We start from the raw sequence: 25,000 nt of genomic DNA on the forward strand, positions 1-25,000 counted from the left end.
ATTCTCGAACGTGCAGTTGCCTCCCAAATCAAATCCCACCTTCACCACAATAACCTATACGAAAAGTTCCAATCCGGCTTCCGCTCACTCCACAGCACAGAAACTGCCCTCCTCAAGGTCACCAATGACATCCGCCTCTCCGCCGACTCTGGTTCCCTCTCCATTCTCATCCTCCTCGACCTCAGTTCTGCCTTCGACACCATCAACCACTCCATCCTCCTAACACGCCTCCACTCCTCCCTTGGTTTATCCGGCACTGCCCTCTCCTGGATGAAATCCTACCTCTCTGACCGTCAGCAATTCATCTCAACCAACAACTGCACCTCCTCCACTGCCCCAGTCACCCACGGCGTCCCCCAGGGCTCAGTACTGCCCTCCTCAAGGTCACCAATGACATCCGCCTCTCCGCCGACTCTGGTTCCCTCTCCATTCTCATCCTCCTCGACCTCAGTTCTGCCTTCGACACCATCAACCACTCCATCCTCCTAACACGCCTCCACTCCTCCCTTGGTTTATCCGGCACTGCCCTCTCCTGGATGAAATCCTACCTCTCTGACCGTCAGCAATTCATCTCAACCAACAACTGCACCTCCTCCACTGCCCCAGTCACCCACGGCGTCCCCCAGGGCTCAGTACTGCCCTCCTCAAGGTCACCAATGACATCCGCCTCTCCGCCGACTCTGGTTCCCTCTCCATTCTCATCCTCCTCGACCTCAGTTCTGCCTTCGACACCATCAACCACTCCATCCTCCTAACACGCCTCCACTCCTCCCTTGGTTTATCCGGCACTGCCCTCTCCTGGATGAAATCCTACCTCTCTGACCGTCAGCAATTCATCTCAACCAACAACTGCACCTCCTCCACTGCCCCAGTCACCCACGGCGTCCCCCAGGGCTCAGTACTGCCCTCCTCAAGGTCACCAATGACATCCGCCTCTCCGCCGACTCTGGTTCCCTCTCCATTCTCATCCTCCTCGACCTCAGTTCTGCCTTCGACACCATCAACCACTCCATCCTCCTAACACGCCTCCACTCCTCCCTTGGTTTATCCGGCACTGCCCTCTCCTGGATGAAATCCTACCTCTCTGACCGTCAGCAATTCATCTCAACCAACAACTGCACCTCCTCCACTGCCCCAGTCACCCACGGCGTCCCCCAGGGCTCAGTACTGCCCTCCTCAAGGTCACCAATGACATCCGCCTCTCCGCCGACTCTGGTTCCCTCTCCATCCTCATCCTCCTCGACCTCAGTTCTGCCTTCGACACCATCAACCACTCCATCCTCCTAACACGCCTCCACTCCTCCCTTGGTTTATCCGGCACTGCCCTCTCCTGGATGAAATCCTACCTCTCTGACCGTCAGCAATTCATCTCAACCAACAACTGCACCTCCTCCACTGCCCCAGTCACCCACGGCGTCCCCCAGGGCTCAGTACTGCCCTCCTCAAGGTCACCAATGACATCCGCCTCTCCGCCGACTCTGGTTCCCTCTCCATTCTCATCCTCCTCGACCTCAGTTCTGCCTTCGACACCATCAACCACTCCATCCTCCTAACACGCCTCCACTCCTCCCTTGGTTTATCCGGCACTGCCCTCTCCTGGATGAAATCCTACCTCTCTGACCGTCAGCAATTCATCTCAACCAACAACTGCACCTCCTCCACTGCCCCAGTCACCCACGGCGTCCCCCAGGGCTCAGTACTGCCCTCCTCAAGGTCACCAATGACATCCGCCTCTCCGCCGACTCTGGTTCCCTCTCCATTCTCATCCTCCTCGACCTCAGTTCTGCCTTCGACACCATCAACCACTCCATCCTCCTAACACGCCTCCACTCCTCCCTTGGTTTATCCGGCACTGCCCTCTCCTGGATGAAATCCTACCTCTCTGACCGTCAGCAATTCATCTCAACCAACAACTGCACCTACTCCACTGCCCCAGTCACCCACGGCGTCCCCCAGGGCTCAGTACTGCCCTCCTCAAGGTCACCAATGACATCCGCCTCTCCGCCGACTCTGGTTCCCTCTCCATCCTCATCCTCCTCGACCTCAGTTCTGCCTTCGACACCATCAACCACTCCATCCTCCTAACACGCCTCCACTCCTCCCTTGGTTTATCCGGCACTGCCCTCTCCTGGATGAAATCCTACCTCTCTGACCGTCAGCAATTCATCTCAACCAACAACTGCACCTCCTCCACTGCCCCAGTCACCCACGGCGTCCCCCAGGGCTCAGTACTGCCCTCCTCAAGGTCACCAATGACATCCGCCTCTGCGCCGACTCTGGTTCCCTCTCCATTCTCATCCTCCTCGACCTCAGTTCTGCCTTCGACACCATCAACCACTCCATCCTCCTAACACGCCTCCACTCCTCCCTTGGTTTATCCGGCACTGCCCTCTCCTGGATGAAATCCTACCTCTCTGACCGTCAGCAATTCATCTCAACCAACAACTGCACCTCCTCCACTGCCCCAGTCACCCACGGCGTCCCCCAGGGCTCAGTACTGCCCTCCTCAAGGTCACCAATGACATCCGCCTCTCCGCCGACTCTGGTTCCCTCTCCATTCTCATCCTCCTCGACCTCAGTTCTGCCTTCGACACCATCAACCACTCCATCCTCCTAACACGCCTCCACTCCTCCCTTGGTTTATCCGGCACTGCCCTCTCCTGGATGAAATCCTACCTCTCTGACCGTCAGCAATTCATCTCAACCAACAACTGCACCTCCTCCACTGCCCCAGTCACCCACGGCGTCCCCCAGGGCTCAGTACTTGGCCCCCTACTCTTCACCATCTACCTCCTACCCCTCGGTCAGATCCTCCGACACCACGGCCTTCAATTTCACTGCTATGCCGACGACACACAACTATACATTTCCACCACGACCATCACCACAGCCACCCACTCCACCCTCACCACCTGCCTCACAGACATAAAAACCTGGATACAAAAAAACTTTCTAAAGCTCAACTGCAACAAATCTGAAATAATTATCATTGGCCCCGACTCCCTCACTCGCACCACTCAGGACTTTTCATTAAACATCGACGGCTCCCTTGTCACTACCTCCACCCACATCCGCAATCTAGGTGTAATTTTCGACCCTACCCTTTCACTCCTCCCCCACGTAAACCACATCACCAAAACTGCATTCTTCCACCTCAGAAACATTGCCCGTCTCCGGCCCTCCCTCACATCCTCTGCTGCCGAAACCCTCATCCACGCCTTCATCTCATCCCGGCTAGACTACTGCAACAGCATCCTCTACGGCATCACCTCCAAAACCCTCAACAAACTGCAATACGTCCAGAACTCTGCTGCCCGCCTGCTCACCGGAACCCGCTCCAGAGAGCACATCACACCTGTCCTTCATGACCTCCACTGGCTGCCTGTCAAATACAGAATCACCTTTAAAATACTCCTCACCACCTACAAGGCACTCCATAACCTGGCACCACCCTACCTCTCTGACCTCCTCCAGCCACACGTCCCGTCCCGTTCCCTCAGGTCTAGAGATGCCGGCCTCCTTGAGGTGCCCAAGACCAGGCGCCGAACCTGGGGCGACAGGGTCTTCTCCGTGGCTGCCCCCTCTCTCTGGAACGCTCTCCCCAGGCACATCAGAGATGCCCCCTCCCTCCCTACCTTCAAAGCCACCCTAAAAACTCACCTCTTCACATTAACCTTTCCAAACTGACCCTGCCGTAGGTGTCTCTTATTTATTTATTTATTTTTACTTTTATTTTTTATTTTTCTAATAAAGTTGTTTTTATCGTCCCCCCACCCCCACACACACATGTAAAGCGACTTTGGGTATTTCACGTTTTGAGTCACGCACCTGTTTCCGTTAATCATGTCTGTAGTATTTAAGCTTTTCATTTTCTGTTGTTCGTCCTGACGACATCCCCACATTTATGCTCTGTCCATTCTTTCCATGTCCATTCTTCATGCAACTATTTTTGTCAGTTTTTGTTCCATGTTTATAGTCTTTTGGTTCCATAGTTTATTCTCCGCCACTGTGCGCGCTTTTCGTTTATTCCTTTTTTTTTTGATAATAACAAATAAATCATGTACCTTCATTCCCGTCTCGCCTGTGCCAACTTTCCGTTGCATCCCGGAAAAGCAAACACCCAGAACCAAGTCATGACAATTTCATGTTCACACTGAGAAACTTTCTTCTTTTTTGCAAATATTAGCTCATTTGGAATTTGATGCCTGCAACATGTTTCAAAAAAAGCTGGCACAAGTGGCAAAAAAGAGTGAGAAAGGTGAGGAATGCTCATCAAAGACTTTTTTGGAACATCCCACAGGTGAACAGGCTAATTGGGAACAGGTGGGTGCCATGATTGGGTATAAAAACATGAAATGCTCAGTCATTCACAAACAAGGACGAGGCGAGGGTCACCACTTTGTCAACAAATGCCTGAGCAAATTGTTTAAAAACAACATTTCTCAACAAGGAATTTAGGGATTTCACCATCTACGCTCCATAATATCATCAAAAGGTTCGGAGAATCTGGAGAAATCACTGCACGTAAGCCATGATATTACGCACCTTCGATCCCTCAGGCTGTACTGCATCAAAAAGCCACATCGGTGTGTAAAGGATATCACCACATGGGCTCAGGAACACTTCAGAAAACCACTGTCAGTAACTACAGTTGGTCGCTACATCTGCAAGTGCAAAGCCAAAGCCATTTATCAACAACACCCAGAAGCGCCCGCCGGTTTCTCGGTTTGAACATGAAATATCTTGTCTTTGCAGCGTATTTAATTGAATATAAGTTGAAAAGGATTTGCACATCATTGCATTCTATTTATTATCTATCGTGGGATCACACTCCTCAGCCTTCCCGGTAAGGTCTATTCGGGTGTACTGGAGAGGAGGCTACGCCGGATAGTCGAACCTCGGATTCAGGAGGAACAGTGTGGTTTTCGTCCTGGTCGTGGAACTGTGGACCAGCTCTATACTCTGGGCAGGGTCCTTGAGGGTGCATGGGAGTTTGCCCAACCAGTCTACATGTGTTTTGTGGACTTGGAGAAGGCATTCGACCGTGTCCCTCGGGAAGTCCTGTGGGGAGTGCTCAGAGAGTACGGGGTATCGGACTGTCTTATTGTGGCAGTCCGCTCCCTGTATGATCAGTGTCAGAGCTTGGTCCGCATTGCCAGCAGTAAGTCGGACACGTTTCCAGTGAGGGTTGGACTCCGCCAAGGCTGCCCTTCGTCACCGATTCTGTTCATAACTTTTATGGACAGAATTTCTAGGCGCAGTCAAGGCGTTGAGGGGATCTAGTTTGGTGGCTGCAGGATTAGGTCTCTGCTTTTTGCAGATGATGTGGTCCTGATGGCTTCATCTGGCCAGGATCTTCAGCTCTCACTGGATCGGTTCGCAGCCGAGTGTGAAGCGACTGGGATGGGAATCAGCACCTCCAAGTCCGAGTCCATGGTTCTCGCCCGGAAAAGGGTGGAGTGCCATCTCCGGGTTGGGGAGGAGATCTTGCCCCAGGTGGAGGAGTTCAAGTACCTCGGAGTCTTGTTCGCGAGTGAGGGAAGAGTGGATCGTGAGATCGACAGGCGGATCGGTGCGGCGTCTTCAGTAATGCGGACACTGTATCGATCTGTTGTGGTGAAGAAGGAGCTGAGCCGGAAGGCAAAGCTCTCAATTTACCTGTCGATCTACGTTCCCATCCTCACCTATGGTCATGAGCTTTGGGTTATGACCGAAAGGACAAGATCACGGGTACAAGCGGCCCAAATGAGTTTCCTCCGCCGGGTGGCGGGTCTCTCCCTTAGAGATAGGGTGAGAAGCTCTGCCATCCGGGGGGAGCTCAAAGTAAAGCCGCTGCTCCTCCACATGGAGAGGAGCCAGATGAGGTGGTTCGGGCATCTGGTCAGGATGCCACCCGAACGCCTCCCTAGGGAGGTGTTTAGGGCACGTCCGACCGGTAGGAGGCCGCGGGGAAGACCCAGGACACGTTGGGAAGACTATGTCTCCCGGCTGGCCTGGGAACTAAGCGGAAGAAGATGGATGGATGGATGGATGCATTCTATTTTTTATTTACAATTTTCACTTGTTTTGGGTTTTGTACAAACAAAACAACAAGAACAAAAAAATGGATTCAGGACGTCACATGGGCCAGATTGTGGATGCTGACGGCGGGATTTGACCCGCGGGCCCAAGTTTGGGGTGTAATATTTCTACTTGAAAGTGTACATTTTATTGTGAGCGTGTTTCTTTGCTATACTGCGGACTTGAAGAGAACACTGTATGTTAGAATCATTTGATCTAACAACTTTGTGTTGGAATGAGTTCCCAGCGAGAAGCAACAACATGTCTTAGAACCGACCAAGAAGAAGGGTTGTAAAACTCCACCGTGTAGGGGGGGAAGCAACATGAAGGTGTTCTGTTTTCTTTCATGTATTGTAATCAACAGAAAGATATTGTTTTAACCAGTGACGTGCGGTGAGGTTGATGGCTTGTGAGGCACTGACTTCATCACAGTCAGATTTACAAACATATGAACCCTAAAGAGTATCTTATTCACCATTTGATTGGCAGCAGTTAACGGGTTATGTTTAAAAGCTCATACCAGCATTCTTCCCTGCTTGGCACTCAGCATCAAGGCTTGGAATTGGGGGTTAAATCACCAACAATGATTCCCGAGCGCGGCGCCGCTGCTGCCCACTGCTCCCCTCCCCTCCCAGGGGGTGATCAAGGGGATGGGTCAAATGCAGAGGACAAATTTCATTACACCTAGTGTGTGTGTGACAATCATTGCTACTTTAACTTAACTTTAACTTTACACATACAAACTGTAGCACACAAAAAAGCACATTTAATAAAAAAAACGTTATTATGGTCTTACCTTTACTTATAAAATAAATCCATGAGCAGCTATTGTGCTGGATTAATGCAATCCCTGACGGGTGTGTTATATCAACTAAAGCCCTCACTTCAACTTTCCACGTGCAAGATTGAATCTATTTAAAAAAGTGTAACCGAGGGTTTATAAATGTGGCCTATACTGTATGAAACTACAAAATAACAAACACGGAGGCTCCAGTTTACACGAGGACCACTTTATTTACCTTCTTTCAAAAACCTCCGCTCCACTACAACATGTCATCACTTCCGCTCTTGCCGCCTTCAAAATAAGAGCTCAAGGCATATACTGTATAACAGCGCATAACAGGAACTTAACATCACAAAGAGGAAAGCCCATAAAAATTGGTTACAAAAGTTATTTAATAAGAAGCCAAAAAGTGCAAAAACAATAATGTTGGTGTTGGAGGAGTTGTGAATTAGATACACCTGCAGTCTGCAGGTGTACCTAATGTTGTGACCCAGTCATTCACAACTCCTCCAACACGAACATTATTGTTTTTGCACTTTTTGGCTTTTTATGTTTAAATAGATTCAATCTTGCACGTGGAAAGTTTAAGTGTGGGCTTTAGTTGATATAACACTCACGTCAGGGGTTGCCGTGCATTCTACGGCGGGGGTGCAGGAGGCGGGGCTACTGGAGCCTCACACAGTGCGTCTTTTGCAGCCGTTTTATGATCGCTCAGCACAAGAAATACGTTACACACATACAGTTGTTGACAAAATACACTGTACATTATATACCTCAGCTAACTAAACTATGGAAATGTATAATATAATTCATATAGCAATACGGTCTCACTGCACAGCAGGCCAGCAGTTAGCCGAGTCCGTCCATGTTGAGGCACTGAGTGACGTGCCTCAACTGGCTGCTGTTCACCACACCGTCTCTTCTCAGTATTTGAACGGCAAATGTGAAAATTCAGCGATTTTAAATAGTAATAATCTAAAACGGGTGAAGTTAAATGGAAAATAACTTTATAGTATAATCACTGGATACATATAACAATTTAATTAAAAAAATATATTTTTACATTTTTTTTCTTTCCATGATGGCAGGTGAGGCCACGCCTCACCTGCCTCTAGTGACTGCACGTCACTGGTTTTAACCCAAGGACTACAAAGCGGAGAGAAGGCAGGACACCGATTTTTTGAACTCTTTTATGAACCTTTCTTTGAACTGTTTTTCGACCTTTTCTGTGAAGTGTTTACGACCTTTTCTTTTGAACTGTTCTGTAACCAAAGGCAACGCTGTTTACGACCCACGTCCCTTTGGAAGCAGCTGTTGCCACGTGGTCAGGGGAAGTCCAAATAAAGGAGGAGGCGTACAATCTTTCGCCAGAGCCCTGCTGAGACTCTGAAGCAGCTGTTGCCACGTGGTATGGGGAAGTCCAAATAAAGGAGGAGGCGTACAATCTTTCGCCAGAGCGTGCTGAGACTCTGCACAAGGGTACAGTGTCCGAGCGTCTCTCCTCAAATTGAGCCAAATTTAATTCTGTCTCTGTTTGATTCTTTGCTTCTTGTCCTGTTTAATAGATGTCATCAGTGTTTGAACCTGACATCGCACATGAATTATTATTAATTATATCAACAATAATCAATGTGGAATGTAAGTTTATTTATAAATGGCCAATAAAAACCTGGACTTTTTGGTACGAAAACAGCAGAAAAAAGAAGGTTTATTCTGTTTTCTTTCATGTATTGTAATCAACAGAAAGATATTGTTTTAAGCCAAGGACTACAAAGCGGAGAGAAGGCAGGATCTGCCCAAGTTCCAGACACCGCTTTTTTGAACTCTTTTACGAACCTTTCTTTGAACTGTTTTACGACCTTTTCTGTGAAGTGTTTACGACCTTTTCTTTTGAACTGTTCTGTAACCAAAGGCAACGCTGTTTACGACCCACGTCCCTTTGAAAGCAGCTGTTGCCACGTGGTCAGGGGAAGTCCAAATAAAGGAGGAGGCGTACAAGGGTACAGTGTCCAAGCGTCTCTCCTCAAATTGAGCCAAATGTAATTCTGTCACTGTTTGATTCTTTGCTTCTTGTCCTGTTTAATAGATGTCATCAGTGTTTGAACCTGACATCGCACATGAATTATTATTAATTATGTAAAAAATAATCAATGTGGACTGCAAGTTTATTTATAAATGGCCAATAAAAACCTGGACTTTTTGGTACGAAAACAGCAGAAAAAAGAAGGTGTTCTGTTTTCTTTCATGTTTTGTAATCAACAGAAAGATATTGTTTTAAGCCAAGGACTACAAAGCAGAGAGAAGGCAGGATCTGCCCAAGTTCCAGACACCGCTTTTTTGAACTCTTTTATGAACCTTTCTTTGAACTGTTTTACGACCTTTTCTGTGAAGTGTTTACGACCTTTTCTTTTAAACTGTTCTGTAACCAAAGGCAACGCTGTTTACGACCCCCGTCCCTTTGGAAGCAGCTGTTGCCACGTGGTCAGGGGAAGTCCAAATAAAGGAGGAGGCGTACAATCTTTCGCCAGAGCGTGCTGAGACTCTGCACAAGGGTACAGTGTCCAAGCGTCTCTCCTCAAATTGAGCCGAATTTAATTCTGTCTCTGTTTGATTCTTTGCTTCTTGTCCTGTTTAATAGATGTCATCAGTGTTTGAACCTGACATCGCACATGAATTATTATTAATTATGTAAAAAATAATCAATGTGGACTGTAAGTTTATTTATAAATGGCCAATAAAAACCTGGACTTTTTGGTACGAAAACAGCAGAAAAAAGAAGGTGTTCTGTTTTCTTTCATGTATTGTAATCAACATAAAGATATTGTTTTAAGCCAAGGACTACAAAGCGGAGAGAAGGCAGGATCTGCCCAAGTTCCAGACACCGCTTTTTTGAACTCTTTTACGAACCTTTCTTTGAACTGTTTTACGACCTATTCTGTGAAGTGTTTACGACCTTTTCTGTTGAACTGTTCTGTAACCAAAGGCAACGCTGTTTACGACCCACATCCCTTTGAAAGCAGCTGTTGCCACGTTGTCAGAGGAAGTCCAAATAAAGGAGGAGGCGTACAAGGGTACAGTGTCCAAGCGTCTCTCCTCAAATTGAGCCAAATGTAATTCTGTCTCTGTTTGATTCTTTGCTTCTTGTCCTGTTTAATAGATGTCATCAGTGTTTGAACCTGACATCGCACATGAATTATTATTAATTATATCAAAAATAATCAATGTGGACTGTAAGTTTATTTATAAATGGCCAATAAAAACCTGGACTTTTTGGTACGAAAACAGCAGAAAAAAGGTGTTCTGTTTTCTTTCATGTATTGTAATCAACATAAAGATATTGTTTTAAGCCAAGGACTACAAAGCAGGGAGAAGGCAGGATCTGCCCATGTTCCAGACACCACTTTTTTGAACTCTTTTACGAACCTTTCTTTGAACTGTTTTACGACATTTTCTGTGAAGTGTTTACGACCTTTTCTTTTGAACTGTTCTGTAACCAAAGCCAACGCTGTTTACGACCCACGTCCCTTTGGAAGCAGCTGTTGCCACGTGGTCAGGGGAAGTCCAAATAAAGGAGGAGGCGTACAAGGGTACAGTGTCCGAGCGTCTCTCCTCAAATTGAGCCAAATTTAATTCTGTCTCTGTTTGATTCTTTGCTTCTTGTCCTGTTTAAGAGATGTCATCAGTGTTTGAACCTGACATTGCACATGAATTATTATTAATTATGTAAAAAATAATCAATGTGGACTGTAAGTTTATTTATAAATGGCCAATAAAAACCTGGACTTTTTGGTACGAAAACAGCAGAAAAAAGAAGGTGTTCTGTTTTCTTTCATGTATTGTAATCAACAGAAAGATATTGTTTTAAGCCAAGGACTACAAAGCGGAGAGAAGGCAGGATCCGCCCAAGTTCCAGACACAGCTTTTTTGAACTCTTTTATGAACCTTTCTTTGAACTGTTTTACGACCTATTCTGTGAAGTGTTTACGACCTTTTCTTTTGAACTGTTCTGTAACCAAAGGCAACGCTGTTTACGACCCACGTCCCTTTGGAAGCAGCTGTTGCCACGTGGTCAGGGGAAGTCCAAATAAAGGAGGAGGCGTACAAGGGTACAGTGTCCAAGCGTCTCTCCTCAAATTGAGCCAAATTTAATTCTGTCCCTGTTTGATTCTTTGCTTCTTGTCCTGTTTAATAGATGTCATCAGTGTTTGAACCTGACATCGCACATGAATTATTATTAATTATGTCAAAAATAATCAATGTGGACAGTAAGTTTATTTATAAATGGCCAATAAAAACCTGGACGTTTTGGTACGAAAACAGCAGAAAAAAGAAGGTGTTCTGTTTTCTTTCATGTATTGTAATCAACATAAATATATTGTTTTAAGCCAAGGACTACAAAGCGGATAGAAGGCAGGATCTGCCCAAGTTCCAGACACCGCTTTTTTGAACTCTTTTACGAACCTTTCTTTGAACTGTTTTACGACCTTTTCTTTTGTACTGTTCTGTAACCAAAGGCAGCGCTGTTTACGACCCACGTCCCTTTGGAAGCAGCTGTTGCCACGTGGTCAGGGGAAGTCCAAATAAAGGAGGAGGCGTACGATCTTTCGCCAGAGCGTGCTGAGACTCTGCACAAGGGTACAGTGTCCAAGCGTCTCTCCTCAAATTGAGCCAAATTTAATTCTGTCTCTGTTTGATTCTTTGCTTCTTGTCCTGTTTAATAGATGTCATCAGTGTTTGAACCTGACATCGCACATGAATTATTATTAATTATGTAAAAAATAATCAATGTGGACTGTAAGTTTATTTATAAATGGCCAATGAAAACCTTGACTTTTTGGCACGAAAACAACAGAAAAAAGACGGTGACGAGGCAATGTTTGCCTTATTTGAGTGTGAAACCCACAGCAATGTCATGACATCCGAATAAAAACTACAAATACAAAGTTGGTGTGTTTGTGTTGTGTGTTTGTGTGTGTGTTGGTGTGAGTGTTGGTGTGAGCACCTTCAATGGCAAAGGGCTTGCCCACCGTGAGCAGCTTACAGTCTGCATCGATGGACACCTCGAAATCCAGCAGGGCCTTGTCCATGATGAAGGCGTCTAACATCGGGGGATCTGTCCTTCACCACACACACACACACACACACACACACACACACACACACACACACACACACACACACACACACACACACACATACTGGTTATCATTTGGAATGCAGACCAAGTTTTTGATCATGACTTTCTACAGGTTGTGCAGGCATAAAAAAAAATAGGTAAAATGTCCACTGCCCAGTTTGCTCATACACGTCTTTTTTCGGTGGGCTCTCCTATTTCTGGGGCTGAGGTTGCTGAGGTAGTTAAAAAGCTCCTCGGTGGCAAGGCCCCGGGGGGTGGATGAGACCCGCCCGGAGTTCCTTAAGGCTCTGGATGCTGTGGGGCTGTCTTGGTTGACAAGACTCTGCAGCATCGCGTGGACATCGGGGGCGGTACCTCTAGATTGGCAGACCGGGGTGGTGGTTCCTCTCTTTAAGAAGGGGAACCGGAGGGTGTGTTCCAACTATTGTGGGATCACACTCCTCAGCCTTCCCGGTAAGGTCTATTCAGGTGTACTGGAGAGGAGGCTACGCCGGATAGTCGAACCTCGGATTCAGGAGGAACAGTGTGGTTTTCGTCCTGGTCGTGGAACTGTGGACCAGCTCTATACTCTCGGCAGGGTCCTTGAGGGTGCATGGGAGTTTGCCCAACCAGTCTACATGTGTTTTGTGGACTTGGAGAAGGCATTGGACTGTGTCCCTCGGGAAGTCCTGTGGGGAGTGCTCAGAGAGTATGGGGTATCGGACTGTCTGATTGTGGCGGTCCGCTCCCTGTATGATCAGTGTCAGAGCTTGGTCCGCATTGCCGGCAGTAAGTCGGACACGTTTCCAGTGAGGGTTGGACTCCGCCAAGGCTGCCCTTTGTCACCCATTCTGTTCTGAACTTTTATGGACAGAATTCCTAGGCGCAGTCAAGGCGTTGAGGGGATCCGGTTTGGTGGCTGCAGGATTAGGTCTCTGCTTTTTGCAGATGATGTGGTCCTGATGGCTTCATCTGGCCAGGATCTTCAGCTCTCACTGAATCGGTTCGCAGCTGAGTGTGAAGCGACTGGGATGAGAATCAGCACCTCCAAGTCCGAGTCCATGGTTCTCGCCCGGAAAAGGGTGGAATGCCATCTTCGGGTTGGGGAGGAGACCCTGCCCCAAGTGGAGGAGTTCAAGTACCTCGGAGTCTTGTTCACGAGTGAGGGAAGAGTGGATCGTGAGATCTACAGGCGGATCGGTGCGGCGTCTTCAGTAATGCGGACGCTGTATCGATCCGTTGTGGTGAAGAAGGAGCTGAGCCGGAAGGCAAAGCTCTCAATTTACCAGTCGATCTACGTTCCCATCCTCACCTATGGTCATGAGCTTTGGGTCATGACCGAAAGGACAAGATCACGGGTACAAGCGGCCGAAATGAGTTTCCTCCGCCGGGTGGCGGGGCTCTCCCTTAGAGATAGGGTGAGAAGCTCTGTCATCCGGGGGGAGCTCAAAGTAAAGCCGCTGCTCCTCCACATGGAGAGGAGCCAGATGAGGTGGTTCGGGCATCTGGTCAGGATGCCACCTGATCGCCTCCCTCGGGAGGTGTTTGGGGCACGTCCGACCGGTAGGAGGCCACGGGGAAGACCCAGGACACGTTGGGAAGACTATGTCTCCCGGCTGGCCTGGGAACGCCTCGGGATCCCCCGGGAGGAGCTGGACGAAGTGGCTGGGGAGAGGGAAGTCTGGGCTTCCCTGCTTAGGCTGCTGCCCCCGCGACCCGACCTCGGATAAGCGGAAGAAGATGGATGGATGGATGGACGTCTTTTTTCTTTCTTTATTTTATTTTTTTTCCTCTTTTTTTTTTTTTCTCTTTTTTTTCTCTCTCATACACGTCTTTAAATCTCTGGATTGATGAAGTAATGTGCTGATCATTCTTACTGGGGACCCTGGGGGAAAAGAGTTCATATGGTTCATGGGGACCAAATTTAAATCATTTTGCATAATTCACACAAATTTGTACGTGACTACTGAGGACCATTTAAAAAAAAAAAAAAAGTTCAAATTAACTATGACATGATGGTCAGAATACAGCACTGCAGCTGTCCTCTTATAGGAAGTTTCACCACTTAAATGTTCAAGCAAATCCTGCATCTTCTGTGACATGACTGAAAAGTGCTATTTAGCAGTAATGAAGTTGTCTGCCACTCCAACTAGCATATACAGAAGGAGGGAACATTCTGAATGTGAATCATACTTTAAGGTAACCATGTTTTATAATCATGCTATGAAAATGTCAGCCTTGGGAACATCCATCCATCCATCTTCTTCCGCTTATCCGAGGTCAGGTCGCGGGGGCAGCAGCCTAAGCAGGGAAGCCCAGACTTCCCTCTCCCCAGCCACTTCATCCAGCTCCTCCCGGGGGATCCCGAGGCGTTCCCAGGCCAGCCGGGAGACATAGTCTTCCCAACGTGTCCTGGGTCTTCCCCGTGGCCTCCTACCGGTCGGACGTGCCCTAAACACCTCCCTAGGGAGGCGATCGGGTGGCATCCTGACCAGATGCCCGAACCACCTCATCTGGCTCCTCTCCATGTGGAGGAGCAGCGGCTTTACTTTGAGCTCCCCCCGGATGACAGAGCTTCTCACCCTATCTCTAAGGAAGAGACCCGCCACCCGGCGGGGGAAACTCATTTCGGCCGCTTGTACCCGTGATCTTGTCCTTTCAGTCATAACCCAAAGCTCATGACCATAGGTGAGGATGGGAACGTAGATCGACCGGTAAATTGAGAGCTTTGCCTTCCGGCTCAGCTCCTTCTTCACCACAACGGATCGATACAGCGTCCGCATTACTGAAGACGCCGCACCGATCCGCCTGTCGATCTCACGATCCACTCTTCCCTCACTCGTGAACAAGACTCCGAGGTACTTGAACTCCTCCACTTGGGGCAAGATCTCCTCCCCAACCCGGAGATGGCACTCCACCCTTTTCCGGGCGAGAACCATGGACTCGGACTTGGAGGTGCTGATTCTCATCCCAGTCGCTTCACACTCGGCTGCGAACCGATCCAGCGAGAGCTGAAGATCCTGGCCAGATGAAGCCATCAGGACCACATCATCTGCAAAAAGCAGAGACCTAATCCTGCAGCCACCAAACCAGATCCCCTCAACGCCTTGACTGCGCCTAGAAATTCTGTCCATAAAAGTTCAGAACAGAATGGGTGACAAAGGGCAGCCTTGGCGGAGCCCAACCCTCACTGGAAGCGTGTCCGACTTACTACCGGCAATGCGGACCAAGCTCTGGCACTGATCATACAGGGAGCGGACTGCCACAATCAGACAGTCCGATACCCCATACTCTCTGAGCACTCCCCACAGGACTTCCCGAGGGACACGGTCGAATGCCTTCTCCAAGTCCACAAAGCACATAAAGACTGGTTGGGCAAACTCCCATGCACCCTCAAGGACCCTGCCGAGAGTATAGAGCTGGTCCACAGTTCCACGACCAGGACGAAAACCACACTGTTCCTCCTGAATCCGAGGTTCGACTATCCGGCGTAGCCTCCTCTCCAGTACACCTGAATAGACCTTACCGGGAAGGCTGAGGAGTGTGATCCCACGATAGTTAGAACACACCCTCCGGTTCCCCTTCTTAAAGAGAGGAACCACCACCCCGGTCTGCCAATCCAGTGGTACCGCCCCCGATGTCCACGCAATGCTGCAGAGTCTTGTTTTATAATCATGCTGTATGAAAATGTCAGCCTTGGGAACACTAAACCACATTTTGTTTTTGGAAAAATATATTAGTTTTAACTAAGGATGGATACCATACCACGACTCGGCCATGCTGGTATCAGACAAGGACAAGTCACAGGTGGAGAAAATCCTCAGTAGAACTTGCACCTGGCTCGCTGACAACAAGCTATCCATACACTTGGGTAAAACTGAATCCATCCTGTTTGGGTCCCACATCAACCTTAAGAAAGTCAGTGACTTCACTATAAAAGTGGGTGACATTGTTATCACCAGGAAAGATGAGGTCACCTCCCTAGGTTCCATTCTAGAGGCTAATCTTTCCTGTGATCAAATGGCAACCAAGGTAATCAAAAAGGTCAACCAACGAACGAGATTTCTCTATAGAATCTCCTCTCTGGTCAACAAAAGCACCATGAAGATTCTAGCGGGAACTCTCGTTCAACCCTTTTTCCATTACGCATGCACCTCCTGGTACCCTAGCACCTCCAAAACCCTCAAATCTAGACTCCAAACATCCCAGAACAAGCTAGTCAGATTACTTCTAGACCTCCACCCCAGACATACATGCCAACCCTCCCGGATTTTCCGGGAGACTCCCTAAATTCAGCGCCTCTCCCGAAAACCTCCCAGGACAAATTTTCTCCCGAAAATCTCCCAAAATTCAGGCGGACTCAGGTCCTCCACAATATAAACAGCGTACCTGCCCAATCATGTTATAACTGTAGAATGATGGAGGGCGAGTTCTTGGTTTCTTATGTGGGTTTATTGTTAGGCAGTTTCATTAACGTTCTCCCAGCGTGGCAACAACACACAACAACAGCAGTCACGTTTTTGTATACCGTAAAGCAGTTCGTCTGCCGTAAACAGCAATGTTGTGACACTCTTAAACAGGACAATACTGCCATCTAGTGCATTTGATGAAAGCACTCATCAGAGAGGTTGTTCAGCATGGATCGAAAAATAGTGACAGAGAATAGACCAAGGATGGACAATTCAACCCTTAACTCAACAATGAGTAGATGAGTGTTATGTGTGTGTATATGTGTAAATAAATGAACACTGAAATTCACGTATTTATATATATATATAAAATAAAATAAATAAATATATATAATAAAATAAATATATATATATATATATATATATATATATATATATATATATATATATATATATATATATATATATATATATATATATATATATATATAGCTAGAATTCACTGAACGTCAAGTATTTCTTATATATATATATATATATATATATATATATATATATATATATATATATATATGAAATACTTGACTTGGTGAATTCTAGCTGTAAATATACTCCTCCCCTTTTAGCCACGCCCCCAACCATGCCCCGCCCCACCTCCCGAAACTCGGAGGTCTCAAGGTTGGCAAGTATGACCCCAGATCACACCTCACTCCTACCCACTTCTCCAAAGTGGGCTGGCTCAGGGTGGAGGACAGAGTAAAACAACTTGCACTGAGCCTGGTCTATAAAATCCGCTACGCCTCCCTGATACCGAAGTACATGTCAAACTACTTCCTTAACGTAAATGACCGCTGAACACTGAAATTCAAGTATTTATTTTATATATATATATATATATATACATATATATAATAGAATAAATATACATTTATAGCTAGAATTCACTGAAAGTCAAGTATTTCTTATATATATATATATATATATATATATATATATATATATATATATATATATATATGTATATATATATATATACACATATATATATATGAAATACTTGACTTAGTATTTTGTCAAGTATTTCTTATATATATATATATATATATATATATATACATATATATATATATGAAATACTTGACTTGGTGAATTCTAGCTGTAAATATACTCCTCCCCTCTTAACCACGCCGCCAACCACGCCCCCCCCGCCCCCCACCTACCGAAATCGGAGGTCTCAAGGTTGGCAAGTATGATTGTAGGGAATATGTACTGTACTGTGCAATCTACTAATAAAAGTTTCAATCAATCAATCAATCAATACACAATCACAGTACTATTAATGGTTAAACCTTTTTAAATGATTAACACCATTTAAAAAGGTTTCCCTTTAGGGGAACCTGTTTTTTTGTCCCCATACCGTCAGAGGTCCCCTAAAGGTCCCCATTAAGTAAGCATTGCCAGAACACACACTGTCACGTTTAAACACTGAGGACATCTATTAAACAAGACAAAAGGCAAGGAATCAAACAGAGACATAATTCAATTTGGATCCAATATTGAGGAGAGACATGGCCACTGCACTCTCTTCACAGTCCTGCACCACGCTCTGACCAAGAAGGTTTTCGTCTCCTCTTTTAATTCAGATGTTCAATGTTCACGCACCAACACATGTCACAGCAGGAATGGGAAGTATGTAAAACAGTCATTGTTTTCGGTCGCTTTGAAGACCAAGAAGAGGATTTCTCGGGCTTGGGCTCTTCCTGGATCCAGCTGGGGCAGGTGTTGGAGGACAAATGGATAACCCCTCCCGTCTCCTGACCACAGCATCTTCAAGAGGGCAGCGGGTCGTAAATAGCGTTGACCTCGGTTACCAAATAGTTGGAAGAGAGTTTGTGAAATACTTCAGAGAGAGTTCGTTTAACACTTCAAAGAGAGTTCCTCTGGAAGTTGAGCAGATCCTGCCATCTGTCCGTGTTGAAATCACAGTGGCGTTTCACGAGCCTTCTTCCTCTTGTTAGGCCTCGAAAGACAGCATTCATAATACAACGTTTCTTTTGTGATAACTTACAAACAATTATTCCAACACACACACACACACACACACACACCACACACACACACACATCATAGGCGTTAGACAGTTCCACTAAGACACTTCCGCGCTCCCTCATGCAAGAACTTTGGACGTTGCCGCCTCCTCCCCGCCAGCCGGCGTGGATGTGATGAAGTGCATTGTGGGACGTGTAAACACGTATGTCATTAAACTAAGCCGACAGCCTCTGTGGCAGACTGATAGGGCTTTTTTTTTTTCTTTTCTTTTCTTCTCCACACACTGCAAAGGACTCTTCTCTTCCATTGATCCGCGTGAACCTAATTGACCTCTAATTATAGAGCGGTCCTCTCGCCACAAAGCGGATTTAAGTGTCACAAACACGGCTTGTGTTACACGTCAACAAGGAGGTGTGTTTGTAAACACAACAATATAAATGACTACTGCCTTAATCCACACATAAGACTATATCTACTTTCTAGAACGCCAGATACGGTACCAATTCCCGGTACCTAGTGTGTGTGTGACAATCATTGCTACTTTAACTTAACTTTAACTTTACACATACAAACTGTAGCACACAAAAAAGCACATTTAATCAAAAAAAACGTTATTACGGTCTTACCTTTACTTATAAATGAAGTCCATTCGCCGCTGTTGTGCTGGATTAATGCACCCCCTGACGGGTGTGTTATATCAACTAAAGCCCTCACTTCAACTTTCCACGTGCAAGATTGAATCTATTTAAAAAAGTGTAACCGAGGGTTTATAAATGTGGCCTATACTGTATGAAACTACAAAATAACAAACACGGAGGCTCCAGTTTACACGAGGACCACTTTATTTACCTTCTTTCAAAAACCTCCGCTCCACTACAACATGTCATCACTTCCGCTCTTGGCGCCTTCAAAATAAGAGCTCGAGGCATGTACTGTATAACAGCGCATAACAGGAACTTAACATCACAAATAGGAAAGCCCATAAAAATACCGTATTTTCCGCACCATAAGGCGCCCCTGGGTTATAAGCCGCGCCTTCAATGAACGGCATATTTCAAAACTTTGTCCAACTATAAGCCGCCCCGTGTTGTAAGCCGCATCTAACTGCGCTAAAGGAATGTCAAAAAAACAGTCAGATAGGTCAGTCAAACTTTAATAATATATTAAAAACCAGCGTGATGTGGGCGCGCATGGAGTCGTATATCAACATGGACGGAGCTGCGTGAAAAAAGCCACCCGGCCTCTTCGCGTAAACTTCCCTTAACCACTCGCTCATCTTTTCTTCATCCATCCATCCCCTTCGAGTTAGCTTTTATGATGACGCCGGCTGGAAAGGTCTCTTTTGGCAAGGTCTTCCTTTTGAATATCACCATGGGTGGAAGTTTCTGGCCATTAGCATGGCAAGCTAGAACCACAGTGAAGGATGACTTCTCATTCCCTGTGGTGCGAATATTCACCGTACGTGCTCCCGTTGTATCCACAGTGCGGTTCACAGGAATATCAAAAGTCAGTGGAACCTCGTCCATGTTGATAATGTTCTCTGGCCGGATCTTTTTTTCAGCTATCTTGTTTTTACAATATGCACGGAAAGTAGCCAGGTTTCTTGAAAGTCTTTAGGCAGTTGCTGTGAAATAGTAGTCCGTGTGCGGATGGAGAGATTGCGTCTTTTCATGAACCGGAAACTTGTCGCTTAGTAGGAGCCATTTTGTGGTCTTTACAGATGTAAACACACAAAGGAAATGAAACGTAATATCCGCGCGCTTCTTCTTCTTCTTCTTCTACGCGGGCGGGTGGTTGCTTACAGTAGAAGAAGAAGCGCTTCCTGTTCTATGGGGGCGGGTGCTTACCTTGGCGGTTGCTTGCGTAGAAGAAGAATCACTTCCTCTTCTACGGGGAAAAAAGATGGCGGCTGTTTACCGTAGTTGCGAGACCGAAACTTTATGAAAATGAATCTTAATATTAATCCATATATAAAGCGCACCGGGTTAAAAGCCGCACTGTCAGCTTTTGAGTAAATTTGTGGTTTTTAGGTGCGGCTAAAGTTACAAAAGTTATTTAATAAGAAGCCAAAAAGTGCAAAAACAATAATGTTCATGTTGGAGGAGTTGTGAATTAGATACACCTGCAGTCTGCAGGTGTACCTAATGTTGTGGCCCTGCAGTCATTCACAACTCCTCCAACACGAACATTATTGTTTTTGCACTTTTTGGCTTCTTATGAAATAACTTTTTTTAAATAGATTCAATCTTGCACGTGGAAAGTTTAAGTGTGGGCTTTAGTTGATATAACAATTCTACGGCGGGGGTGCAGGAGGCGGGGCTACTGGAGCCTCAGCCAGTGCGTCTTTTGCAGCCGTTTTATGATCGCTCAGCACAAGAAATACGTTACACACATACAGTTGATGACAAAATACACTGTACATTATATACCTCAGCTAACTAAACTATGGAAATGTATAATATAATTCATATAGCAATACAGTCTCACTGCACAGCAGGCCAGCAGTTAGCCGAGTCATTGCGCAATCCATGTTGAGGCACTGAGTGACGTGCCTCAACTGGCTGCTGTTCACCGCACCGTCTCTTCTCAGTATTTGAATGGCAATAGTGAAAATTCAGCGATTTTGAATAAAAATAATCTAAAACTGGTGAAGTTAAATGGGAAATAACTTTATAGTATAATCACTGGATACAAATAACAATTTAATTATTTTTTTTTCTTTTTACATTTTTTTTTTCTTCTGCACGTCACTGCAACAGCGGATGTTACATGTGCATGTACGAGCCAGTCTGCCCCACAACAAGAGGATAGGGAAAAAAGAAGGACTATGACGTTGGACTACAATACCATACCATACCATACCAACTTTATTTATAAAGCCCTTTAAAGACAAGCACCGTTGAAAAACAAAGGGCTGTACACCGCAAAGAAATGAAGGCAAAGGACAGACTAAAAAATAACTTTTAAAACAGAAATAAAAATACACATTTAAAAAGCAAATATAAATTACCCTAAGAACAGTTTGTTAGATAAAAACAGTTTAAAAGTTAAAAACAGTTCAAAAAGTTAAAAGCTAAAAACAGTTCAAAGTCTCCATCCATCCATCCATCCATCTTCTTCCGCTTATCCGAGGTCGGGTCGCGGGGGCAGCAGCCTAAGCAGGGAAGCCCAGACTTCCCTCTCCCCAGCCACTTCGTCCAGCTCTTCCTGTGGGACCCCGAGGTGTTCCCAGGCCAGCCGGGAGACATAGTCTTCCCAACGTGTCCTGGGTCTTCCCCGTGGCCTCCTACCGGTGGGACGTGCCCTAAACACCTCCCTAGGGAGGCGTTCGGGTGGCATCCTGACCAGATGCCCGAACCACCTCATCTGGCTCCTCTCCATGTGGAGGAGCAGCGGCTTTACTTTGAGCTCCCCCCGGATGGCAGAGCTTCTCACCCTATCTCTAAGGGAGAGCCCCGCCACCCGGCGGAGGAAACTCATTTCGGCCGCTTGTACCCGTGATCTTGTCCTTTCGGTCATAACCCAAAGCTCATGACCATAGGTGAGGATGGGAACGTAGATCGACCGGTAAATTGAGAGCTTTGCCTTCCGGCTCAGCTCCTTCTTCACCACAACGGATCGATACAGCGTCCGCATTACTGAAGACGCCGCACCGATCCGCCTGTCGATCTCACGATCCACTCTTCCCCCACTCGTGAACAAGACTCCGAGGTACATGAACTCCTCCACTTGGGGCAAGATCTCCTCCCCAACCCGGAGATGGCACTCCACCCTTTTCCGGGCGAGAACCATGGACTCGGACTTGGAGGTGCTGATTCTCATCCCAGTCGCTTCACACTCGGCTGCGAACCGATCCAGTGAGAGCTGAAGATCCTGGCCAGATGAAGCCATCAGGACCACATCATCTGCAAAAAGCAGAGACCTAATCCTGCAGCCACCAAACCGGATCCCCTCAACGCCTTGACTGCGCCTAGAAATTCTGTCCATAAAAGTTATGAACAGAATGGGTGACAAAGGGCAGCCTTGGCGGAGTCCAACCCTCACCGGAAACGTGTCCGACTTACTGCCGGCAATGCGAACCAAGCTCTGACACTGATCATACAGGGAGCGGACCGCCACAATCAGACAGTCCGAAACCCCATACTCTCTGAGCACTCCCCACAGGACTTCCCGAGGGACACGGTCGAATGCCTTCTCCAAGTCCACAAAGCACATGTAGACTGGTTGGGCAAACTCCCATGCACCCTCAAGGACCCTGCCGAGAGTATAGAGCTGGTCCACAGTTCCACGACCAGGACGAAAACCACACTGTTCCTCCTGAATCCGAGGTTCGACTATCTGGCGTAGCCTCCTCTCCAGTACACCTGAATAGACCTTACCGGGAAGACTGAGGAGTGTGATCCCACGATAGTTAGAACACACCCTCCGGTTCCCCTTTTTAAAGAGAGGAACCACCACCCCGGTCTGCCAATCCAGAGGTACTGCCCCCGATGTCCACGCGATGCTGCAGAGTCTTGTCAACCAAGACAGGCCTACAGCATCCAGAGCCTTAAGGAACTCCGGGCGGATCTCATCCACCCCCGGGGCCTTGCCACCGAGGAGCTTTTTAACTACCTCAGCAACCTCAGCCCCAGAAATAGGAGAGCCCACCACAGATTCCCCAGGCACTGCTTCCTCATAGGAAGACGTGTTGGTGGGATTGAGGAGGTCTTCAAAGTATTCCCTCCACCGATCCACAACTTCCGCAGTCGAGGTCAGCAGAACACCATCCGCACCATACACGGTGTTGGTAGTGCACTGCTTCCTCTTCCTGAGGCGGCGGATGGTGGTCCAGAATCGCTTCGAAGCCGTCCGGAAGTCGTTTTCCATGGCTTCCCCGAACTCCTCCCATGTCCGAGTTTTTGCCTCCGCGACCGCTGAAGCCGCACACCGCTTGGCCTGTCGGTACCTGTCCGCTGCCTCAGGAGTCCCATGAGCCAAAAGAACCCGATAGGACTCCTTCTTCAGCTTGACGGCATCCCTCACCGCCGGCGTCCACCAACGGGTTCTAGGATTACCGCCACGACAGGCACCAACTACCTTGCGGCCACAGCTCCAATCGGCCGCCTCGACAATAGAGGTGCGGAACATGGTCCACTCGGACTCAATGTCCAGCACCTCTCTCGTGACATGTTCAAAGTTCTTCCGGAGGTGGGAATTGAAACTCTCTCTGACAGGAGACTCTGCCAGACGTTCCCAGCAAACCCTGGATCCATCCAGAGATATTTATAGAATAATCTTGCCTTCCTTCATACTTCCTTCATCCATCCATCCATCCATCCATGGATGGATGGATGGATGGATGGGTAATGTCCCGACGTCACAACTGGGAAAAACGTCAGAAATTGTGCAAAATCCAAATGGAAGTATGAAGGAAGGCAAGATTATTCTATAAATATCTCTGCAAAGTATCCGTGGTTAGATTTCACATTTTTGGGACTTATGCAGATCCCAAATACACAAAAACAGGTACCAATAGGTAAGAAAAGTTGTTTTTTCACAATAACATAATAACTGTTTGTCGGAATATAGAAAACAAATTGTTTTTAGTCCGTTTTTTTCCGTTCCGACTGACTGGTGATTTAGTTAAATGAAATAAAAATTGACAATCAAACCGTTTTTTAGATCTAGTTTTTCATACAAACCAACCTTTTTTTGTTTAGTTTTCAAGTCATGAAAGAACAATTGAAGAAGCAACGTCTACTCTGACTTAACCTTGGCTGAGATTTAAGTGCGGCTTCATTCCTGCTTTGCCATGTTTACTGTTCCACAAAAGGCTGACTTTCCAGAAGTTTCTGCTGTGTTGGCAGCACAAGAGGTGTTTTATTTTTACCCGAGGCGAGACTGTCAGACGCGAGAGCTTCTTTAGGGACACAAACAGGGACTGATGTTACCCAGCATGCACCTGGGCGGTGTGCATCGCAGGTGTGGTGAGAGGAGGATGGAAGTGTTTGTGTTATTTCTTCTGACCCGCAACACATTTTCATGTTTGATGCTCTTCCACACCTGAGAGATGTTTGCCCTCCAACATGTCCTGTGATTGTTTCCTCTCGAAACTCTTCTTTATGTCAAGCAGCCTTGGGAGATTTCTCACCAAAATCCACAACACCCTATTTGCTATTTCACCGACTTTAAAAGTTGGACTTAATGGTGACACAATAGGGCAGGGGTCCCAAAATGTTTTGACTCAGGGCCCACCTTTGGCCAAGGGACAGACTAATTACAGTTTTTGTGTGTGTGTGTGTGTGTGTGTGTGTGTGTGTGTGTGTGTGTGTGTGTGTGTGTGTGTGTGTGTGTGTGTGTGTGTATAAATAAATAAATAAGTACACATATATATATATATATATATATATATATATATATATATATATATATATATATATATATATATATATATATATATATATATATATATATATGTGTGTTAATAAGGTTATCCAAAAAAGCGAGAATACCAAGAAGCGCATATGCCAAATTTTCAAAGAGAACGGCCTACGGATCACGATTGAAGCCAACAAGCAAACCGTCAACTTCCTTGACGTC

The 25,000-nt window shown here is 46.6% G+C and overlaps 1 protein-coding gene across 1 annotated transcript in view; it reads right to left on the bottom strand.

Annotated features, from left to right (window-relative positions):
* grin3ba (glutamate receptor, ionotropic, N-methyl-D-aspartate 3Ba) overlaps positions 1 to 25,000 on the bottom strand; it is a 494,405-nt gene that overhangs the window by 99,896 nt on the left and 369,509 nt on the right. Inside the window, exon 8 of the mRNA XM_061969217.1 lies at positions 11,847 to 11,962. Within this exon, the coding sequence (XP_061825201.1) occupies positions 11,847 to 11,962 (116 nt within the window). The remainder of the gene's footprint in view (positions 1 to 11,846; positions 11,963 to 25,000) is intronic.

This window comes from Nerophis lumbriciformis, linkage group LG08 (genome assembly GCF_033978685.3).
Source record: "Nerophis lumbriciformis linkage group LG08, RoL_Nlum_v2.1, whole genome shotgun sequence".
Taxonomy (NCBI): domain Eukaryota; kingdom Metazoa; phylum Chordata; class Actinopteri; order Syngnathiformes; family Syngnathidae; genus Nerophis; species Nerophis lumbriciformis.